This window comes from Rhinopithecus roxellana, chromosome 11 (assembly GCF_007565055.1).
Source record: "Rhinopithecus roxellana isolate Shanxi Qingling chromosome 11, ASM756505v1, whole genome shotgun sequence".
Lineage (NCBI taxonomy): Eukaryota > Metazoa > Chordata > Mammalia > Primates > Cercopithecidae > Rhinopithecus > Rhinopithecus roxellana.
The window spans coordinates 63,187,128-63,203,287 of NC_044559.1; the positions used below are offsets into that span (position 1 = coordinate 63,187,128).

The window sequence follows — 16,160 nt, forward strand, 5'->3', positions numbered from 1 at the left end:
CGAGCCATATGAACAAGACTGACACATGTTCACCTATGTACAAACCTTCACATGTACCCCCAAACCTAAAATAAAAGCTAAAAAAAAAATAAAAAAAGATTATATCATGGTATTCTAGCACCTTGAGAAAAAACAGAATAAACAAATTGAATAGATTCCTTTAAGAAATGGAATCTGTAATTTAAAACTTTACCACAAAGAAAACTCTAGGCCTAAATGGTTTTACTAGTGAATTCTTCTAAACATTTAGGAAAGAAACAACACCAGACTTGTATAAAAATGCTTCCCCTGAACAGAAACAGGAAACATTGCCCGAATAATTATATGAGACCTACATACCTCCATGTCCAACAACTGGAGAAATTAATACAAGAAAAAATACTACAGCTCAATCACTCTCATGGACATGAATGCAAAAATCCTAAACAACTTATTAGCAAACCAAATTCAGATTTACATAAAAAGCATTAAAACATAAGGTCCATTGTCAATATAGAGCTTTTCTTTCCTTCTTCATACAAATCCACATTTAATGAAAAGAGAATATGAAAAGAATAAGAAAAAAGTCTATTATGGGATTCTATTAATGAGAATTTTACAGAGAAGGTGAAGAAGTAACATGGACCAGTGAAGTTTTTCCTAAGGTCTTTTGGAAACACATTCATTCAGTCAATCAATTGGTCATTCACTCATTTCACCAATATTAAAGAACACCTATGCAGTGAACAGTCATTGTTCTTGATTACTCAGCACACAAGTTCTCTTCATAGCAGTACCTATATTTACTTTGAAGTGTTACTTTGTCCCACTGATTACATGCAATGCAACAGGATTATAATCCAAGATGCTGCAATTCCCTAGCCATGGGGAATGTCAGGTCAATAGGATGCTCTCTTGAAATTTAAGTCATGGGCAGAGGCACAATGATACTGATGGGGCACATCCATTCTAAAGGTAATGTGGTCACCAGATTGTTGCCAGCTAGGGCTTTTTATATAATTCTTATTCCAGGGGGTTGGGGAAGGAAAAACAGGGCACTTTAGTCAAAAGTTTCAAGGTTTCAATTACGCAAGATAAATACATCCTGGAGATCCACTGTATAGCCTAGTGTCTATAGTTAATAATATCTTATATTGTTACTTCAATATTGTATTGAATATTGTATACTTCAAAATTTGTTAAAATAGTACATCTAATATGTTATATATCCTTTTTTTTTTTTTTTTGAGACAGGGTCTTGCTCTGTCACCCAGGCTAGAGTGCAGTGGCACAATCAGGGCCTACTGCAGCCTTCACTTCCCAGGCTTAGGCAATTTCCCGCCTCAGCCTTTTGAGTAGCTGGGACTACAGGCACATGCCACTATGCCTTGCTACATTTTTTTTTTCTTTCTTCTTCTTCTTTTTTTTTTTTTTGTAGAGATGAGGTCTTGATATATTTCCCAGGCTGGTCTCGAACACCTGGGCTCAAGTAACCCTCCTGCCTCGCCCTCCCAAAGTGCTGGGATCACAGGCATGAGCTACCACACCTGGCCTATGTTAAGTATTCTTATTACAAAAGAAAAAAATAACTTACAAAGGGGAAAAAGCTTTTGGAGGTGATGTGGATATGTTGATGGCATACATGGTGGTAATGGTTTTAAGAATGTATACTTATCTCCAAATTCATCACACTGTATACAGTATATACAGCTTTTCGTATGTCAGTTATACTCAATAAAGTGATTTAATAAAAGAGGACTCATGCAAGGGCTAAAAGATGAGACCACATGCTCTCTAAGACTCCCTTCAATTCTATGTTTCTGTGATTAAAATGAACACTCTCAGCTAGGATTGCGGTATCAGTAAGGAAAACTGGCCTGATGAAACAAAAGCTAACTGAGCAAGTGCAACTTCTTGGAGAAATGTATCCTCCCTGCCCTAGTACTTAATACCTTTATTCCTTTTTGGTTTCTCATATCTGAATCCCTTCCTACTACTTAGTACAGGAATTTTAGCTTTTGGACTCCTCATATGTGCCTTTTGATGACACTGTTGTCCTGTTCACCTCTGGATCTCAGAGTTGACTTAGAATAAACCCAAAGTCTCCCGTTGTTCACACGTATAGTAGAAATTCCAGTGTGGCCACTGGCGTACTCTCTTCTCCTTCCCACTATCCCCAGCATTTCTGGCAGTAGAAGTGCAAATTCTACCACTGCCATCCCACCTGCACTGAGTTACATCTCATCTGTGCTGAGTCAAAGTGGCAGGAAAAAGATGTCTGTGGATTTATCACAAGTTTCTGGTGGCAGTGCACCAGGAACCCTCAGGAATCATGAAGAAAATCTTAGGTATCTACCTAAGAAAATCTTAGCTATACCACCTCCCCTATTACCACTTCTGAGAGTAAATAGCTGCTGTCAACTAGGAAAGATATAAGCAGGTAAATGACATTTCTAAATTGGTATTTGTAGGTTAGCGTCTACTTTGGGGAAAGACAGGAAATCAGACCCTCTGTACACACTTTTACCACCACATTTTATATCAAAAAGAAATTAAACAAAGGTTACTATCTAAGGTAAAGTGAATAATGCTAAACCAATTGCAGTATCCAAAGACTTAGCAAGGATAAAAATTGTCTTTGAATTTTAGTTGTTTTATTAAAATTTGGCTCTTCTGGCATAATTTTAGCTTCTTCAGCATAAATTACTCATCCCCTCTCACCCATTCCTTCTCATGCCTCTCATTCACAGAAGGGCTAGGCAACTGCCTCAAACAGAAGTAAATACAATCAGAGAGCAACCCAGAGAACAAGAACATAGGAAATGAGGCGATCCAAGCAAGCACTTGTACATAAAAACCGTTTCTTAAAAACGGCCATAAACACCGCTCTTTCTTTAGGCGAAATCATTGCATATCCATCAATAATACTGACTTGTTGAAGACATGGGCAATAAGAAAAGTGTTCAACTTTTAACCAGTTAAAAAAAAATCCTATGGGTTTCATTTTGGCCTAGACTAACATCACAAAGAGGGCCATAAGTATCAGTGTTAAAGACAGGCAAATCAATAGTCTATCACTGGTCCTTTGCTAAGAGAGTTAAACCAAATTCATGCTTTATCAAAGAAATCCCATTCTCTGAGGCAGGTAAATGGCAAACACAGACTCACAGTTGGTGATGTCACCTTGAAGCTGCAGAATCTGAGGAACTGGCATTGTGAGTACAATAAGATCAAACTGCTCGGGGGAGCCTGTTTGTTTGGATACTTCCCATTTGTCATTTCTTAGATTGATCTGTGTCACACGATGTCTGAAGTATACTTCTGCACCTGTTCCAAAAGCAAAATCATGTCCCCATTATCAGAATTTCACATATGAATGAGGGGGATATGAGTAGTCACAAACTGAATCCATTCAAGTGAACAAAATGGCCCAGACTGTCTTCTACAGTACTCAAACACTCTTCCTTTACTATCTTTCTTTTTTTTTTTTCCTGTTAACATTTTTTATTATGAAATATTACAAACACACAGAAAATTAGAATAATATAACAGATACCTGTGTACTTACTATATAGCCTTGTCAAATCTTTATATTTTGTCCTATTTGTTTCAGTTAAGTAAAAATTAATTATGCAATTGGAACACTCCCTCCTCAATATGTACCCCTTCCCTCATCCTATTTCTCTCCTATCTTGGAGGCAACCACCATTCTGGATTTATTGTTTTTGTGCATTCTTTTTTTTTTTTTTTTTATACTTTAAGTTCTAGGGTACATGTGCATAACTGATCTTTGACAAACCTGAGAGAAACAAGAAATGGGGAAAGGATTCCCTATTTAATAAATGGTGCTGGGAAAATTGGCTAGCCATAAGTAGAAAGCTGAAACTGGATCCTTTCCTTACTCCTTATATGAAGATTAATTCAAGATGGATTAGAGACTTAAATGTTAGACCTAATACCATAAAAACCCTAGAAGAAAACCTAGGTAGTACCATTCAGGACATAGGCATGGGCAAGGACTTCATGTCTAAAACACCAAAAGCAACGGCAGCAAAAGCCAAAATTGACAAATGGGATCTAATTAAACTAAAGAGCTTCTGCACAGCAAAAGAAACTACCATCAGAGTGAACAGGCAACCTACAGAATGGGAGAAAATTTTTGCAATCTACTCATCTGACAAAGGCCTAATATCCAGAATCTACAAAGAACTCAAACAAATATACAAGAAAAAAACAAACAACCCCATCAAAAACTGGGCAAAGGATATGAACAGACATTTCTCAAAAGAAGACATTCATGCAGCCAACAGACACATGAAAAAATGCTCATCATCACTCGCCATCAGAGAAATGCAAATCAAAACCACAATGAGATACCATCTCACACCAGTTAGAATGGCAATCATTAAAAAGTCAGGAAACAACAGGTGTTGGAGAGGATGTGGAGAAATAGGAACACTTTTACACTGTTGGTGGGATTGTAAACTAGTTCAACCATTATGGAAAACAGTATGGCAATTCCTCAAGGATCTAGGATCTAGAACTAGATGTACCTTTACTATCTTTCTAATTTAGTGGGAATTCATCCCTACCTGGTATCCTTGGACCTCCCTATCAGTGCCTGCTCTGAATCAAAAACTGCTACTACAATTAACGATAAAAATAAAAACAATAACTATAGCTACTTTTCATTAAGCAGCTACTATATGCCAGCTGCTTGGTACACATTATACTAATTCATCTCACAGACAAGGAAATAGATTGAGAAATAGCATGCCATGATTTAAAACTATATCCATCTGACTCTACAGCTCATCATTTTTGCAGAACAAGTATACATTTCAGTAAACATGTGTGTTAGCAATGAAACAAGAAGAGCAATATTCCCTATCAAAGGAATTAATATTTCCTATTAAAGGACCTGAAAAAAGTTCTCTGTAAGGGAAATGCAAGTTCTCATCAATAGATCATTTGTCTTCATTAAGAAGAATCAGAATTTAGAAACATACTCTAGAGTACCCTCCCATAACATTTTCCTTTTTAGCACTTAACACAAGGACATTTTAACAATTATTTCTTTAATATTGTCTCCCCTTTTAATCTGTAAACCCCATGAGCTACAAATTACACCTGTTTTGCTTCTATGTATAGTATATAGCATACATAGCATAGAATTTATTAGGTATGTATTTATTTAAAATAATGAATTATGAGGCCAGGCACGGTGGCTCACACCTGTAATCCCAGTACTTTGGGAGGCTGAGGTGGGTGGATCACTTGAGGTGAGGAGTTCGAGACCAGCCTGACCAACATGGTGAAATCCTGTCTCTACTAAAAATACAAAAACTAGCTGGGTGTGGTAGTGCATGCCTGTAATCCCGCTACTCAAGAGGCTGAGACACAAGAATCACTTGAACTTGGGAGGCAGAGGTTATAGTGAGCTGAAATTGCACCACTACCCTCCAGCCTAGGCAACACAACAAGACTCTGTCTCAAAAAACTTAAAATAAAAAGAATGAATTACGAACCATAAACTGAAAGAAAGTACAATTAGGTCATTAAGTCTTCTTAGTAAACTAGTACTCACCTTCCAGTTTTCAAAAAAATTTGATTTACAAGTAAATCTACTTTTATTTAGCTTTGTGTATAGAAAAAGAAAGAAATGAAGATGTAATGAGGGAGGAAAAAAGCACACTGAAAGATCCTATTCATCTTTACCTGGGTAATCTCATGTTCCCAGTCACTAAAAATCCAACTAAAGTTCATCCCAAAGCTTTCTTTCTGTAGCCACTCCAGCTCAGTGTGATCCTTCCTCTCTATGATATTCTTCAACCATCACTGCTTTACTACTCATTTTGACATTGATTCAAAATATCTGCATGCTTTAGTTATATCTTATCTATGTAATAATACTCAAGACTCCTTCATGTCTCGTCTTCAGATCTCATACACCTTTATCTCTTTCATTGACCCTTAAATAATGCTACACCCTAGTAAGCACTCCAATTTTTAAAAATCAAATGTAAATGTTAGAAGAAACATAGTTCTAGATAGCCCAAGGGATCAATCTCTATTCAAGGCAGTGTGTATCATTCTGTTCAAAGATTAGAGCAAGAGGCTTGTAAACAGTACTCCGTCTTGCCTGAGGGCTTTTCTAAGGCCCCTGCTTGGGGAAGGTGCAAATAATCTGCACTTTCAACACATATCCACCATCTTCTTTATTCCAACAAGGGTAGCTCTGCTTCACTCTGTTTTTATTTATTTAGGATGTCTCACCCTACTTGCCTCACTTAGTCCGTGGCCCTGTCCCAGACCTCAGCTAAGTCAACTGATTCTATGTTTTCTCATAATATTCCTTTGAAAAGAAAAATATGCTGTTGTTGTTGCTGGCATGAGTGTGTGTTTAAGGGGACTTAAGTTCACAATCCTAGAAAATTCTTCATGCCCCAGATGAATGCCTTGAAAATGTATCCCAATGGCCACAAGGTGTTCTGCAAGGTGTATATATATATATCAGTGGTTCTCTAAGTACGGACCCCAGACCAGCAGCACCTATATACTAGAAAATGCACATTCCTGGGCCCCAACCCAACCATACAGAATAAGAAACTCTAGGAATTGAGCCTAGCAATCTGTGTTTAACAAGTTCCCTTAGTCTTGTCATCATGCGCACTAAAGTATGAGAACCACTGGGGTAGGTGGACAGGCCCAAACCAAACACCACTGGCAAAACTGCCCCAAAAGTAGCATTTATCAAGAGGTAGAGGACATAGTATAGCCTCTCTTATTAACCAGAAATGTTTCCTTTCCAACTGCTCAGAGCAAAGTTTTTGGGAAAGTGGCATTTCCTTGTGAAAGTAATTAATAACTTTCATAAAGACGATATGTTTAAATCTATAAGTTCTGGAAAACTCAATTTTAAAAGAGATAAATAAATTGTCTCAAGAGTTACTTCTGAGCTTAGTAAATTTGACCATGTCCCTCCCTTGCACAAAACCCTTCAATGGCTTCCCATTGTACTCAGAGTATAAAATCTTTACATGCTTACAAAGCCCCGTATAATCTGGCCCTGCCTTAGTCTTTAGTATCATCTTTTACCACTTTCTCCCTCACTCACTACCCTCCAGTCACAATGACCTTTTATTCCTTGAATGCACTAACCTCCTCCTACTACTTCAGAACAGTTCCAATTTGATGTGCCCACTGCATGGAACTCATTCAGCTCTCAGCCTAATTCATTCAGCTCTCAGCTGAATGAATGAACTCATTCAGCTCTCAGCCTAATTCCCTCTTGCTCACCTTTCAGGTACCCATGAAAATATCAGTTCTTCAGGAATGCTTTCCCTAACACATCTACCCCATCACTCCTCTAAAACCTACTGGTCTAGGTCCTTTTATTGTAAGCTCTCTCATAATGCTCTCACTCTTTCTTCTTAACATTTATCATGCATATTTTCTTTGTTTGTATAATTAGTTTAATGTCTTTTCTTCCCACTATACTCTACATTAACAGAGGCCAGGATCATGTCTCTTATTGACTCTTGTTTCCCCAGCACATAATATTTAATTAGAATAAAATGATCTTCAGATAGCTATAAAGATATCAGAAGTCTAAGAAGGTTTAAACATTTTACAAAGGCAAATGTGTTTCTGTTATATATTTATTCAATTTTATCCCTGGCCTTCCTCCATTTTAAGGAGAAAATCCAAGTTTATGTTTCTCCTATGATTTCCCACAAATAGGTTTTAGTGAGCAGCAGTCAGAACTGCTCAGATGGGACCTGAAGTGATGTGAACCATGTCTAACTGACTACACAGCTTGAAGTAAATAGAAGAATGCTTAACCTGGTTTTCATGCCATCCTCTAGCTTCTCTAAAAAGGACATCACTACAGATAAGTGCCAAGATCACCCGCTGGGAGAAATTTTGAGACAGAACCACCCAGACTCACTTCCCCTCTATCAATTTTAGAAAGAAAATAGGCACAAAAATAAAAAGAGAGAGAATAATAAAAGTAAATATTACCATATAGAAGCCAGTCCTAGCTAATGGCATCTGCCACCTAAACCATTTTTTCTAATAAATTGATCCTGTCAACTTTGACAGGTTACATTGCACATGTTGACTTTCCAGATCGGATCGCTAGCCAATGTCCTTTTTAGGTAGATGATAAAATAAAAACAAATAAATTCAGCAACAGTCCTCCCTGTTGGTAGAAAAAGCTAAATGAAAGCTTCTTACTCTGTGTCCTGGAGGCTAAATTCATCTTTTTATGAATAACTTAATAACATGGGACCTTATTCAAAAGCAAAAGGACCTGGTCCATCATTTTCCAAATGTCATATGCAGGAACCATCAGGTGACCAATTTTCCAGGTTGCACAAAGAACTAAGGTGGTATTACTTTTTAATATCCACTTCACCCTATGTCAGGAATTAACTGATGAAAGAGGGAAACTAGGGGCACAGGGAACTATGAGGTTGTTCTATTGAACCATGTGTCTACTGACACGTAGCACCAGGTGCAATGGGTACAATCTTCCTACTGTAGGAAAATAATCAGTAAGGAAAGAGAAAGCTCTACAAAATAGATGTTAAATTGGAGAGTATGAGCACCTCTCATTGCCCTCCATGAGAGACTTAATAGAAAAAAAACAACATGATTAATTGCAAGGGCGCTCCGGTTCTGTTACCAACTAGCCAAGCCACCTTAGACAAAGTACCTGAGTCTCATTCTCTGCATTAATAAATAGGGATGATGATTAACTCCCTTGAAAATTTACTGTGAGAATTAGAAATTACATATGTAAAGTACCTAAGGTAGTGTCAGATAAATAGTTAGCACTTAATAACTGATAGCTAGAATCACTTTTGCTATTGTCATTTCTCACCCCAGCATAATGACAACTATTATAAAAAAAAAAGAACAAAAGAAAATCATGTTTCACTCACTCAAGAAGATTGTATTAATGGAGAAGGCAGGCAGTCAGTGAAACTCATGCCAATAAATACAGTTTTATCTGCAATGAGGTTAATGTGAACACATCAGACAACAAATTAAAATAGAACATAAGGTCAAGAATAAAGTATCTATTTCTCTTACCCTTTACTATTTGTTCTGGGAAATTGGTCTAGTTAAATATTGGTTTAAAGGTTTGAACCTATTCTAAAGCATGCCTGATTAGGCATATCCCAGACAAATAATTTCCCCAGGAGTCTGGTCCCAATCTGAATGACCACTGGTTGGTCCATCAGATTGTGGGGTTTTAAACGCAACTAGATTCCAAAATATAGAGTATTTTTGAAAATAGTTGGCAATTTGATTTCTTAAAGTGAGGAATATGTGAAGGTCAGCTTCATTCAAGTAGAAAATTTTTTAAACTAACATTTATCAAGAGATTACTATGTGACTGGCTTACTATTTGCTTGAATTTGAGTGCATTATATCATTAATTCCTCACAACACCTTATAGTAAGAACTTCCATTACATTCTGTAGTAAGTACCTTAATTTTTTCATTCCATTACCCTCATTTTTTTCAGTGAAATAACTGAGGTACAGATTTTAAACTCTCCTAATATTACAGGGACAGAAAGTGATGGTAGGACATTAACTGGAATCCAGGTCATTCTGATATCAAGGACTGTCTTAGCTTACTGTGTGGACAAACCAAAATGTTTTTGTGGACCATTTATAGAATAGAAAGCTTTAAATGGACTTAAAGAATGCTTAAAAGTGATATAATTATAAAATTTAAAATATTATAGGTAGTCCAACAAATCCTATAATAATAGATCGGGGTAGAGGAGAAAAAGAATCTTGAAGTATTACAAAAATAACATTAAAAAAGGAAAGAAAAATTTATATAAACTCAAGTTAAATAGACCATGAACTTGATGTAAAATAAATTTTTAACATTTATATCACTCTACCTACTAGGTACAAGGTACTATTAGGCTCTGAGTGAGCTATAAGGAATTAAAAATAATCTCTTCCTCAAAAGCTTAAAAAGCAAAATTGAAAGTTAAAACATATGTATTCTCCCAAACACCTAACAAAATAAGGAGACAGACACAATGTATTCAAGGATGTTTCTCTGCCAGGACATCAACTCCATGAAGGCAAGGACATTGGTTCTTGTATCATTAGTACCTAGAACAACGTTTGGCATTATAGTAAGTATTCAATAAATGTTTATTGAACAAAAGGATATATGTATGTATGTATGTATGCATGTACGTATGTCTGCATGTGTTGGGTGAAAGTTCAACAAAAATCAACTGACAAAAGGCATATTAATATGAGAAAAAGCACACAAATTTATTTAATCATAGTTTTGCATGACACTGTGGTGGGAGCAAGCCCCCTAAAATCTGGCCATAAACTGGCCCCAACACTGGCCATAAACAAAATCTCTGCAGCACTGTAACATGTTCATAATGGCCCTAACGCCCAAGCTGGAAGGTTGTGGGTTTATGAGAATGAAGGCAAGGAACACCTGGCCCGCCCAGGGCGGAAAACCTCTTAAAGGGATTCTTTTCTTTTCTTTTTTTTTTTTTTTTTTTTTTGGTGACGTTTTATTCATTTATTTATTTTATTATACTTTAAGTTCTAGGGCATTCTTAAGCCACAAACAATAGCATAAGCGATTTATGCCTTAAGGGCATGTTCCCGCTGCAGTTAACTAGCCCAACCTATTCCTTTAATTCAGCCCATCCCTCTGTTTCCCATAAGGGATATACTTTTAGTTAATTTGATACCTATAGAAACAATGCTAATGACTGGGTTGCTATTAATAAACATGTGGGTAAATCTCTGTTTGGGACTCTCAGCTCTGAAGGCTGTGAGACCCCTGATTTCCCACTTCACACCTCCATATTTCTGTGTATGTGTCTTTAATTCCTCTAGCGCTGCTAGTTAGGGTCTCCCCAACCGAGCTGGTCTTGGCACACTGAAACCTTCAGACTGAAGACCCAAAGATACAGGAGTCAACTTTTTTTGCTTAGATTCAACAAAGTATGGACAGCTGTGCAGCAATATGATTGGACAAAGGGTTATATCTATGGCTAAAAAACTGGTGAAACCCATCAAGGTCTGTCTGTCTAGATTCTTCTTGACCTCTCTATGCAGCATTCTTTCTTTATGGCTATGGGTCATGACCCTCTCTGGAACTGTTATGAGCTACAATCAAACATGGTAGGTCAGATAATTTCTTTATGACCAGTTTTTACAAAGGAAGGCAGGGGAAAGCTACAGTGATAGTTTTAGGCTTTATGGCTGGTTTGTGGGGAAAGGGAGTTCTTATTTCTGTGACCTGCCTTGGGAAAAGAGATTCTATTTTCTAGAGCTACCCTCAGGGATGAGTGCAGGCCAGAGATAGGAGGGCAGGAGAAGGTCAAAGAACAACTTCTGAGGGCTTCATTTTGGGTTATCATTTTCTAAGCTCCTGCACATGCATGCATGAATATCGGATAGTAAGTACCTGATGATTTCAGTAAGTATACTCACCCAACCTGGGTCAAGGGAAAATCATGGTGGAAACGAGATTTTTTAAAGTGATATGGCCACACTACATAAAGCTGATAGTAACATTCTATAAAACGTTCAATAGTGTCACCATCTGTGATGGTCAATTTTATGTGTCAACTTGACTTGGCCATAGGGTGCCTACATATCTGGTCAAACATTATTCTGGGTGTTTCTATGAGCATGTTTTTAGATGAGATTAACATTTATTATCAGTAGATCAAATAATGTAGATTGCCCTCCCTAATGTAGGTGGGCCTCATTCAATCAGTTGAAGGCCTAAATAGGACAAACGCATTGATCCTCCTTCACATAAAGGAGAATTCTTCCTGCCTGAAAGCCTTTGAACTGGCTCATCAGCTTTTTTCCAGCCTTTAGAGTAGAACTAAAACACTGGCTCTTCCTGAGTCTTGAGCCTGCCAGCCCTTGGACTAGAACTATACCATGAGATTTCCTGGGTGTCTACCTTGCTGAATCATCCTGCAGATCTTGGGACTTACCAGCCTCCTTAATTATGTGAGCCAATTCCTTATAATAAATCTCTCTCTTTATCCATACACACATACACACACGCATGCACATACACATATACATATATACCCTATTAGTTCTGTTTCTCTGGAATAGTCTAATAAACCATCATATACTGAATCTCAAATGGAGAAACAGTTTAAGCCAGAATGGTATTTATTATGTTCTCATGTTATTTCTTCAATCTCACTAACCTCTCTGATGCCCAGTATCAAGGATTCTTGAGGTTCTCAATAAGTAATATTTGATGATAAAGACCAAAACAGTAATTATGCTGGAAATGGCTTATAAAAAAAATTCTTAGCCTACATCCTTTCTCAGTTATCTTGACTCGAGTACTTAAGTGAATTATGATTCATCAAGAAGCTTCATTCTGTTTTAAAAAAAGATCATCAATTATCCAAGAAAAATTCTATCTTCTTTTTTAAAAGGTCCATTTTCAAAAACACTCATAAAACATATAAGGAACAAATGAAAATCCTAATAGAAAATAGGTAAAGGTTATGAATAAGACATTCACAGAAGAAAACTGCAAAGAGCTGGCTAATAAAACAAAAAAATGCATAAACTCACTTATAATTAAAGAAACGCAAACTAAAACCACAAAGAGATCCAATTTTTAACCTATTACACTAGCAAAAATTAAAAATTTCCATTATACCCAGATGTGGGGAAAGAAACATTCTCATCACTATTGGTGAGATGTTTTCTAAGATGAATACACAGCACAACCTAGGTAAGTTAAAAATGCACATATCGTTTGGCATAGCTATTCTTCTGTGAGGAACTGATCCTAAATAAAGGTATGCTTCCAAAAGCATGTCAACAGTAGACATGCAGCAATGTTTGTATTAGCAAAAACCAAAACAATCTTCCAACCCCATACAGCCTAAATATTTACCAGAAAGCTAATAGTTAAATAAATGATGGTACACATATGTCATAAATACTAGACAATCATTAAAGAAAATGGATTACACTAAATTTGCTGATATGAAAATAGATCCAAGATATGAGTCAAACAAGGTATAGAATCATTTATGTAAAATTATCCCCTTTGAGTATATTTTTAAAAGAATATAAAGAAATATATACGTGTATATATATATATATACACATCTATAATATCTACATTACAGATAAATAGAGACAGCCATGTAGCTCAATAGAGAGATGCATAAACATTGTTCTGGAAATATACACTGGAAACTTATCAATGATTACTTTGGGGAAGGACTAGCTATTGATCAGCAAATATAGCACCTAATTTTTATAACTTCCTGTGTAGTATTAATACGTAACTATGTGTGTAACTTGTTTTTAAATGCTAATTTTAAAATTTAGGCAGAGAAAATCTTACTCCCACCTGATTCTTTCAAGTAATGCTTAATAATTGAAGAAATTCCTTGAGGTGCCACAAAGTTACAGTCTCCGTCTTTCATCACCATTCCTTCAATAGGCGAGGTTAGAGGCCTCAAAATGCCATGGGCTAACAGTTCATCATAAAAACTGAAATAAATCAATATGTATATTTAATGTAATTATATACCATGAATAGCTCTAAAAGACTATATTTTCTTTCAATAATTCTCAGAGGTTATAATTCAAAATCATAGATATCTTCCTATGAATATTTTGTATTAAATAAAATGTATATTTTGTGTTAAATAAAACTTATAATACAGGTGAAGAAGAGAAATGTTTTGAGAATCCATGGGTCTTTTGCTGACATTAGTCAAAGGCCTATTTCTCTGTAAGTACATTTTTGAAGTAAAGTTTATGAAAGCAAACAAATGTATTTAGGATATCAATTTTAAATTTGGTTCAGAAGATTGACCCCCATCACAGCTAGTTGCCTTCTTCCATAACACCAACATAGTAATTGATATTTATTGAGCCCTTACTGTGTTCCATTTATCAGCTAATCTAACCTTCACAACAACCCTATGACATCATACAACTGCTAAGATTGATTCCACTTCTCGTAACTAACTCACCGTTGGTGTTTTTTGGCATAATGAGGAGTACAGGTGATGTACTGAGCACCCAAGTCAGCTGTGCACTGAGGATTATGAGGACTGCTGGCTGTAGTCATTCTTCCACCTTGAATTAATCCACAGGAAAATGTCTTACTGCATTAGAATGAGCCTTAGCAATTAATTCAATGCACCTTAGGCTACCCCAAACAGATTACTTCAAAAATATCTTAAGAAACTTTTTTAACTTGAAGTATTTGATAGATGGTGAGATTTTAGAAGAAAAGGAGTCATGAACAATGTAACAGCGTCCAGCACCATTATAGAGCACATATTTAGTAACAGGAGTCAGTGAATGGATGAAACTAAAAATGATGAATGAAATGTCAGAATAAATGAGTCAGCTAATGCTCTTTCATTCATGCAGTCAATCTTCATCAGAATGACAGGATTCTGCAAACTAGATCTTCAGAAAGTCTTGGTCTGTGATCACTTTGGTAGTCTCATAATCTGCAGAAAGTTGCAAAGCCAATAGACAGACCAAGGCAAAAATCTATTTATTAGCGACAGCAGTAGGCCCAAGCTTTGCAAACTTGGGTCGGGGCCTCTCCCACGCCGCTCTCTCAGGTCTCCCTCTGTAGAGCGCGGAGTACTCCTGCTCCGCCCCCACCCTCGCCCCTTCTTGGGCCTTTTCCCGGGCTGCTCCCCGATCACGTGACGAGGCGCGCAACTGGGCCCATGGGCCGGGCTACACTGCCTCTCAGGGAGCTGAGGGTCTAGCATTGACGCCTTAGACTTTCTCGGATGCAGCCCACACCACCTCAGCGGCCCGGCCGGCTGGCCTCTTTTCCCAGGTTTCGGCGTTTAGACAACTCACCTGAGTCCTCAGCCTTGTCCCACACAGCAAGGTACAAGGGACGGGAAGTCCGCCTCCTCAGCAGCGCAGCGCACAAGCTTCCTGTCACCCCGGCGCCCACGATCAGCACCCGCGCCATGGCGATAGGGAGCCGCGATCAGTCCTGAGTCTCCGCGGCGGGGCGGACCGGCCCGGCCCGGACTTTGTGGAAAGGCGGCCGGACCGGCGCTAGCGCTCTTTGGTTCCGTGCTCCCTTCGCCGACCTGTGCCCTGAGCTGTCCCTCCGGCCGGCCTGCAGGGGGCGGAGAGGAGGCGGTCGGAGCTCAGAGGCCCCTCGGTCCTTGACGAGTAAACCTGGGGCTGCGGAGAATCGGGGCTGTCTGTCTCCTCGCTTTGGGGGCCGGGCGCATCCAGAGAAGTTCCACACTCCGGGCTGCACGTCGCCCAGAAAAGCTTGGAAATGGTGTGGGCTATTGTTGGGAGAACCCGCCTCGCCACAGAGCTGACTTTGACCACAACAGAGAACCAACCTACCCTATCTACTGCGATAACTCTCATGCCTGTTGGGATTTTTGCAATTTTACTATTCTAGATTTGAAAGTGGGAAGAAGCAACACCAGCGATACCACGGGCAACCTTTCCTCTAATGCTTGAACGGCCACTATTAGCAAAATAGAAACATCTTTTGGAATCTGGGAGACATTTTTCTTAGACTCGGGACTTTGTGTAACCTTCCTGAACCTCAATTTCTCCGTCTGGGAAATGGGAACAATAACGTATACCTTTCAAACTTGTGAAGATTAAAGACAACGGTTGATTCATCAGAAAATTCCAAATTACTCTTCAATAAGTTCTATATCAGAACGCATTCCGTATGTTCTAAGGAATATAAAGATGAACAAGAGAAGGATTGGTGCCATTCCCATTGTTTTTTTCCCCCTCCTAACATTGTACTGTAAGTTCTCAATGAAACAACAGAAGGCAATGAGAATACTGAGCTATTAAAAAATAAATAATTAAGTTACACTGACTTGCAGATAAGTTATTACCTGGAAAACTAAGAAACTGAACAAGTATCAGAATCAATAAGAAAATTGACAATGGTAGCCAATTATAATGGAAACATTTAAAAATCAGAATATTTACTTCATGTCCCCATCATGAAAAAAAAAAAACCATGTATCAAATGGGTGATGAATTAATACTAGATATATCTAATGAAAGAACTAGAAGAAAATGTAGGCGGGCATATATGACTAAGAAGACATTGTTAAGCATAAAAATGAAAGATGG

The 16,160-nt window shown here is 37.7% G+C and overlaps 1 protein-coding gene across 2 annotated transcripts in view; it reads right to left on the minus strand.

Annotated features, from left to right (window-relative positions):
• The window catches only part of RNLS (renalase, FAD dependent amine oxidase), a 306,853-nt gene extending 291,151 nt beyond the window's left edge, over positions 1-15,702 (minus strand). For both annotated transcript variants that reach the window (XM_010379623.2, XM_010379622.2), the window contains exons 1-4: positions 14,889-15,702; positions 14,033-14,138; positions 13,402-13,544; positions 3,148-3,306 (exon numbers count right to left, since the gene is read on the minus strand). In XM_010379623.2, coding sequence (XP_010377925.1) covers positions 3,148-3,306; positions 13,402-13,544; positions 14,033-14,138; positions 14,889-15,006 — 526 coding nt within the window. In that variant the 5' untranslated portion in view covers positions 15,007-15,702. The remainder of the gene's footprint in view (positions 1-3,147; positions 3,307-13,401; positions 13,545-14,032; positions 14,139-14,888) is intronic.
• Positions 15,703-16,160: the final 458 nt, after the last annotated feature.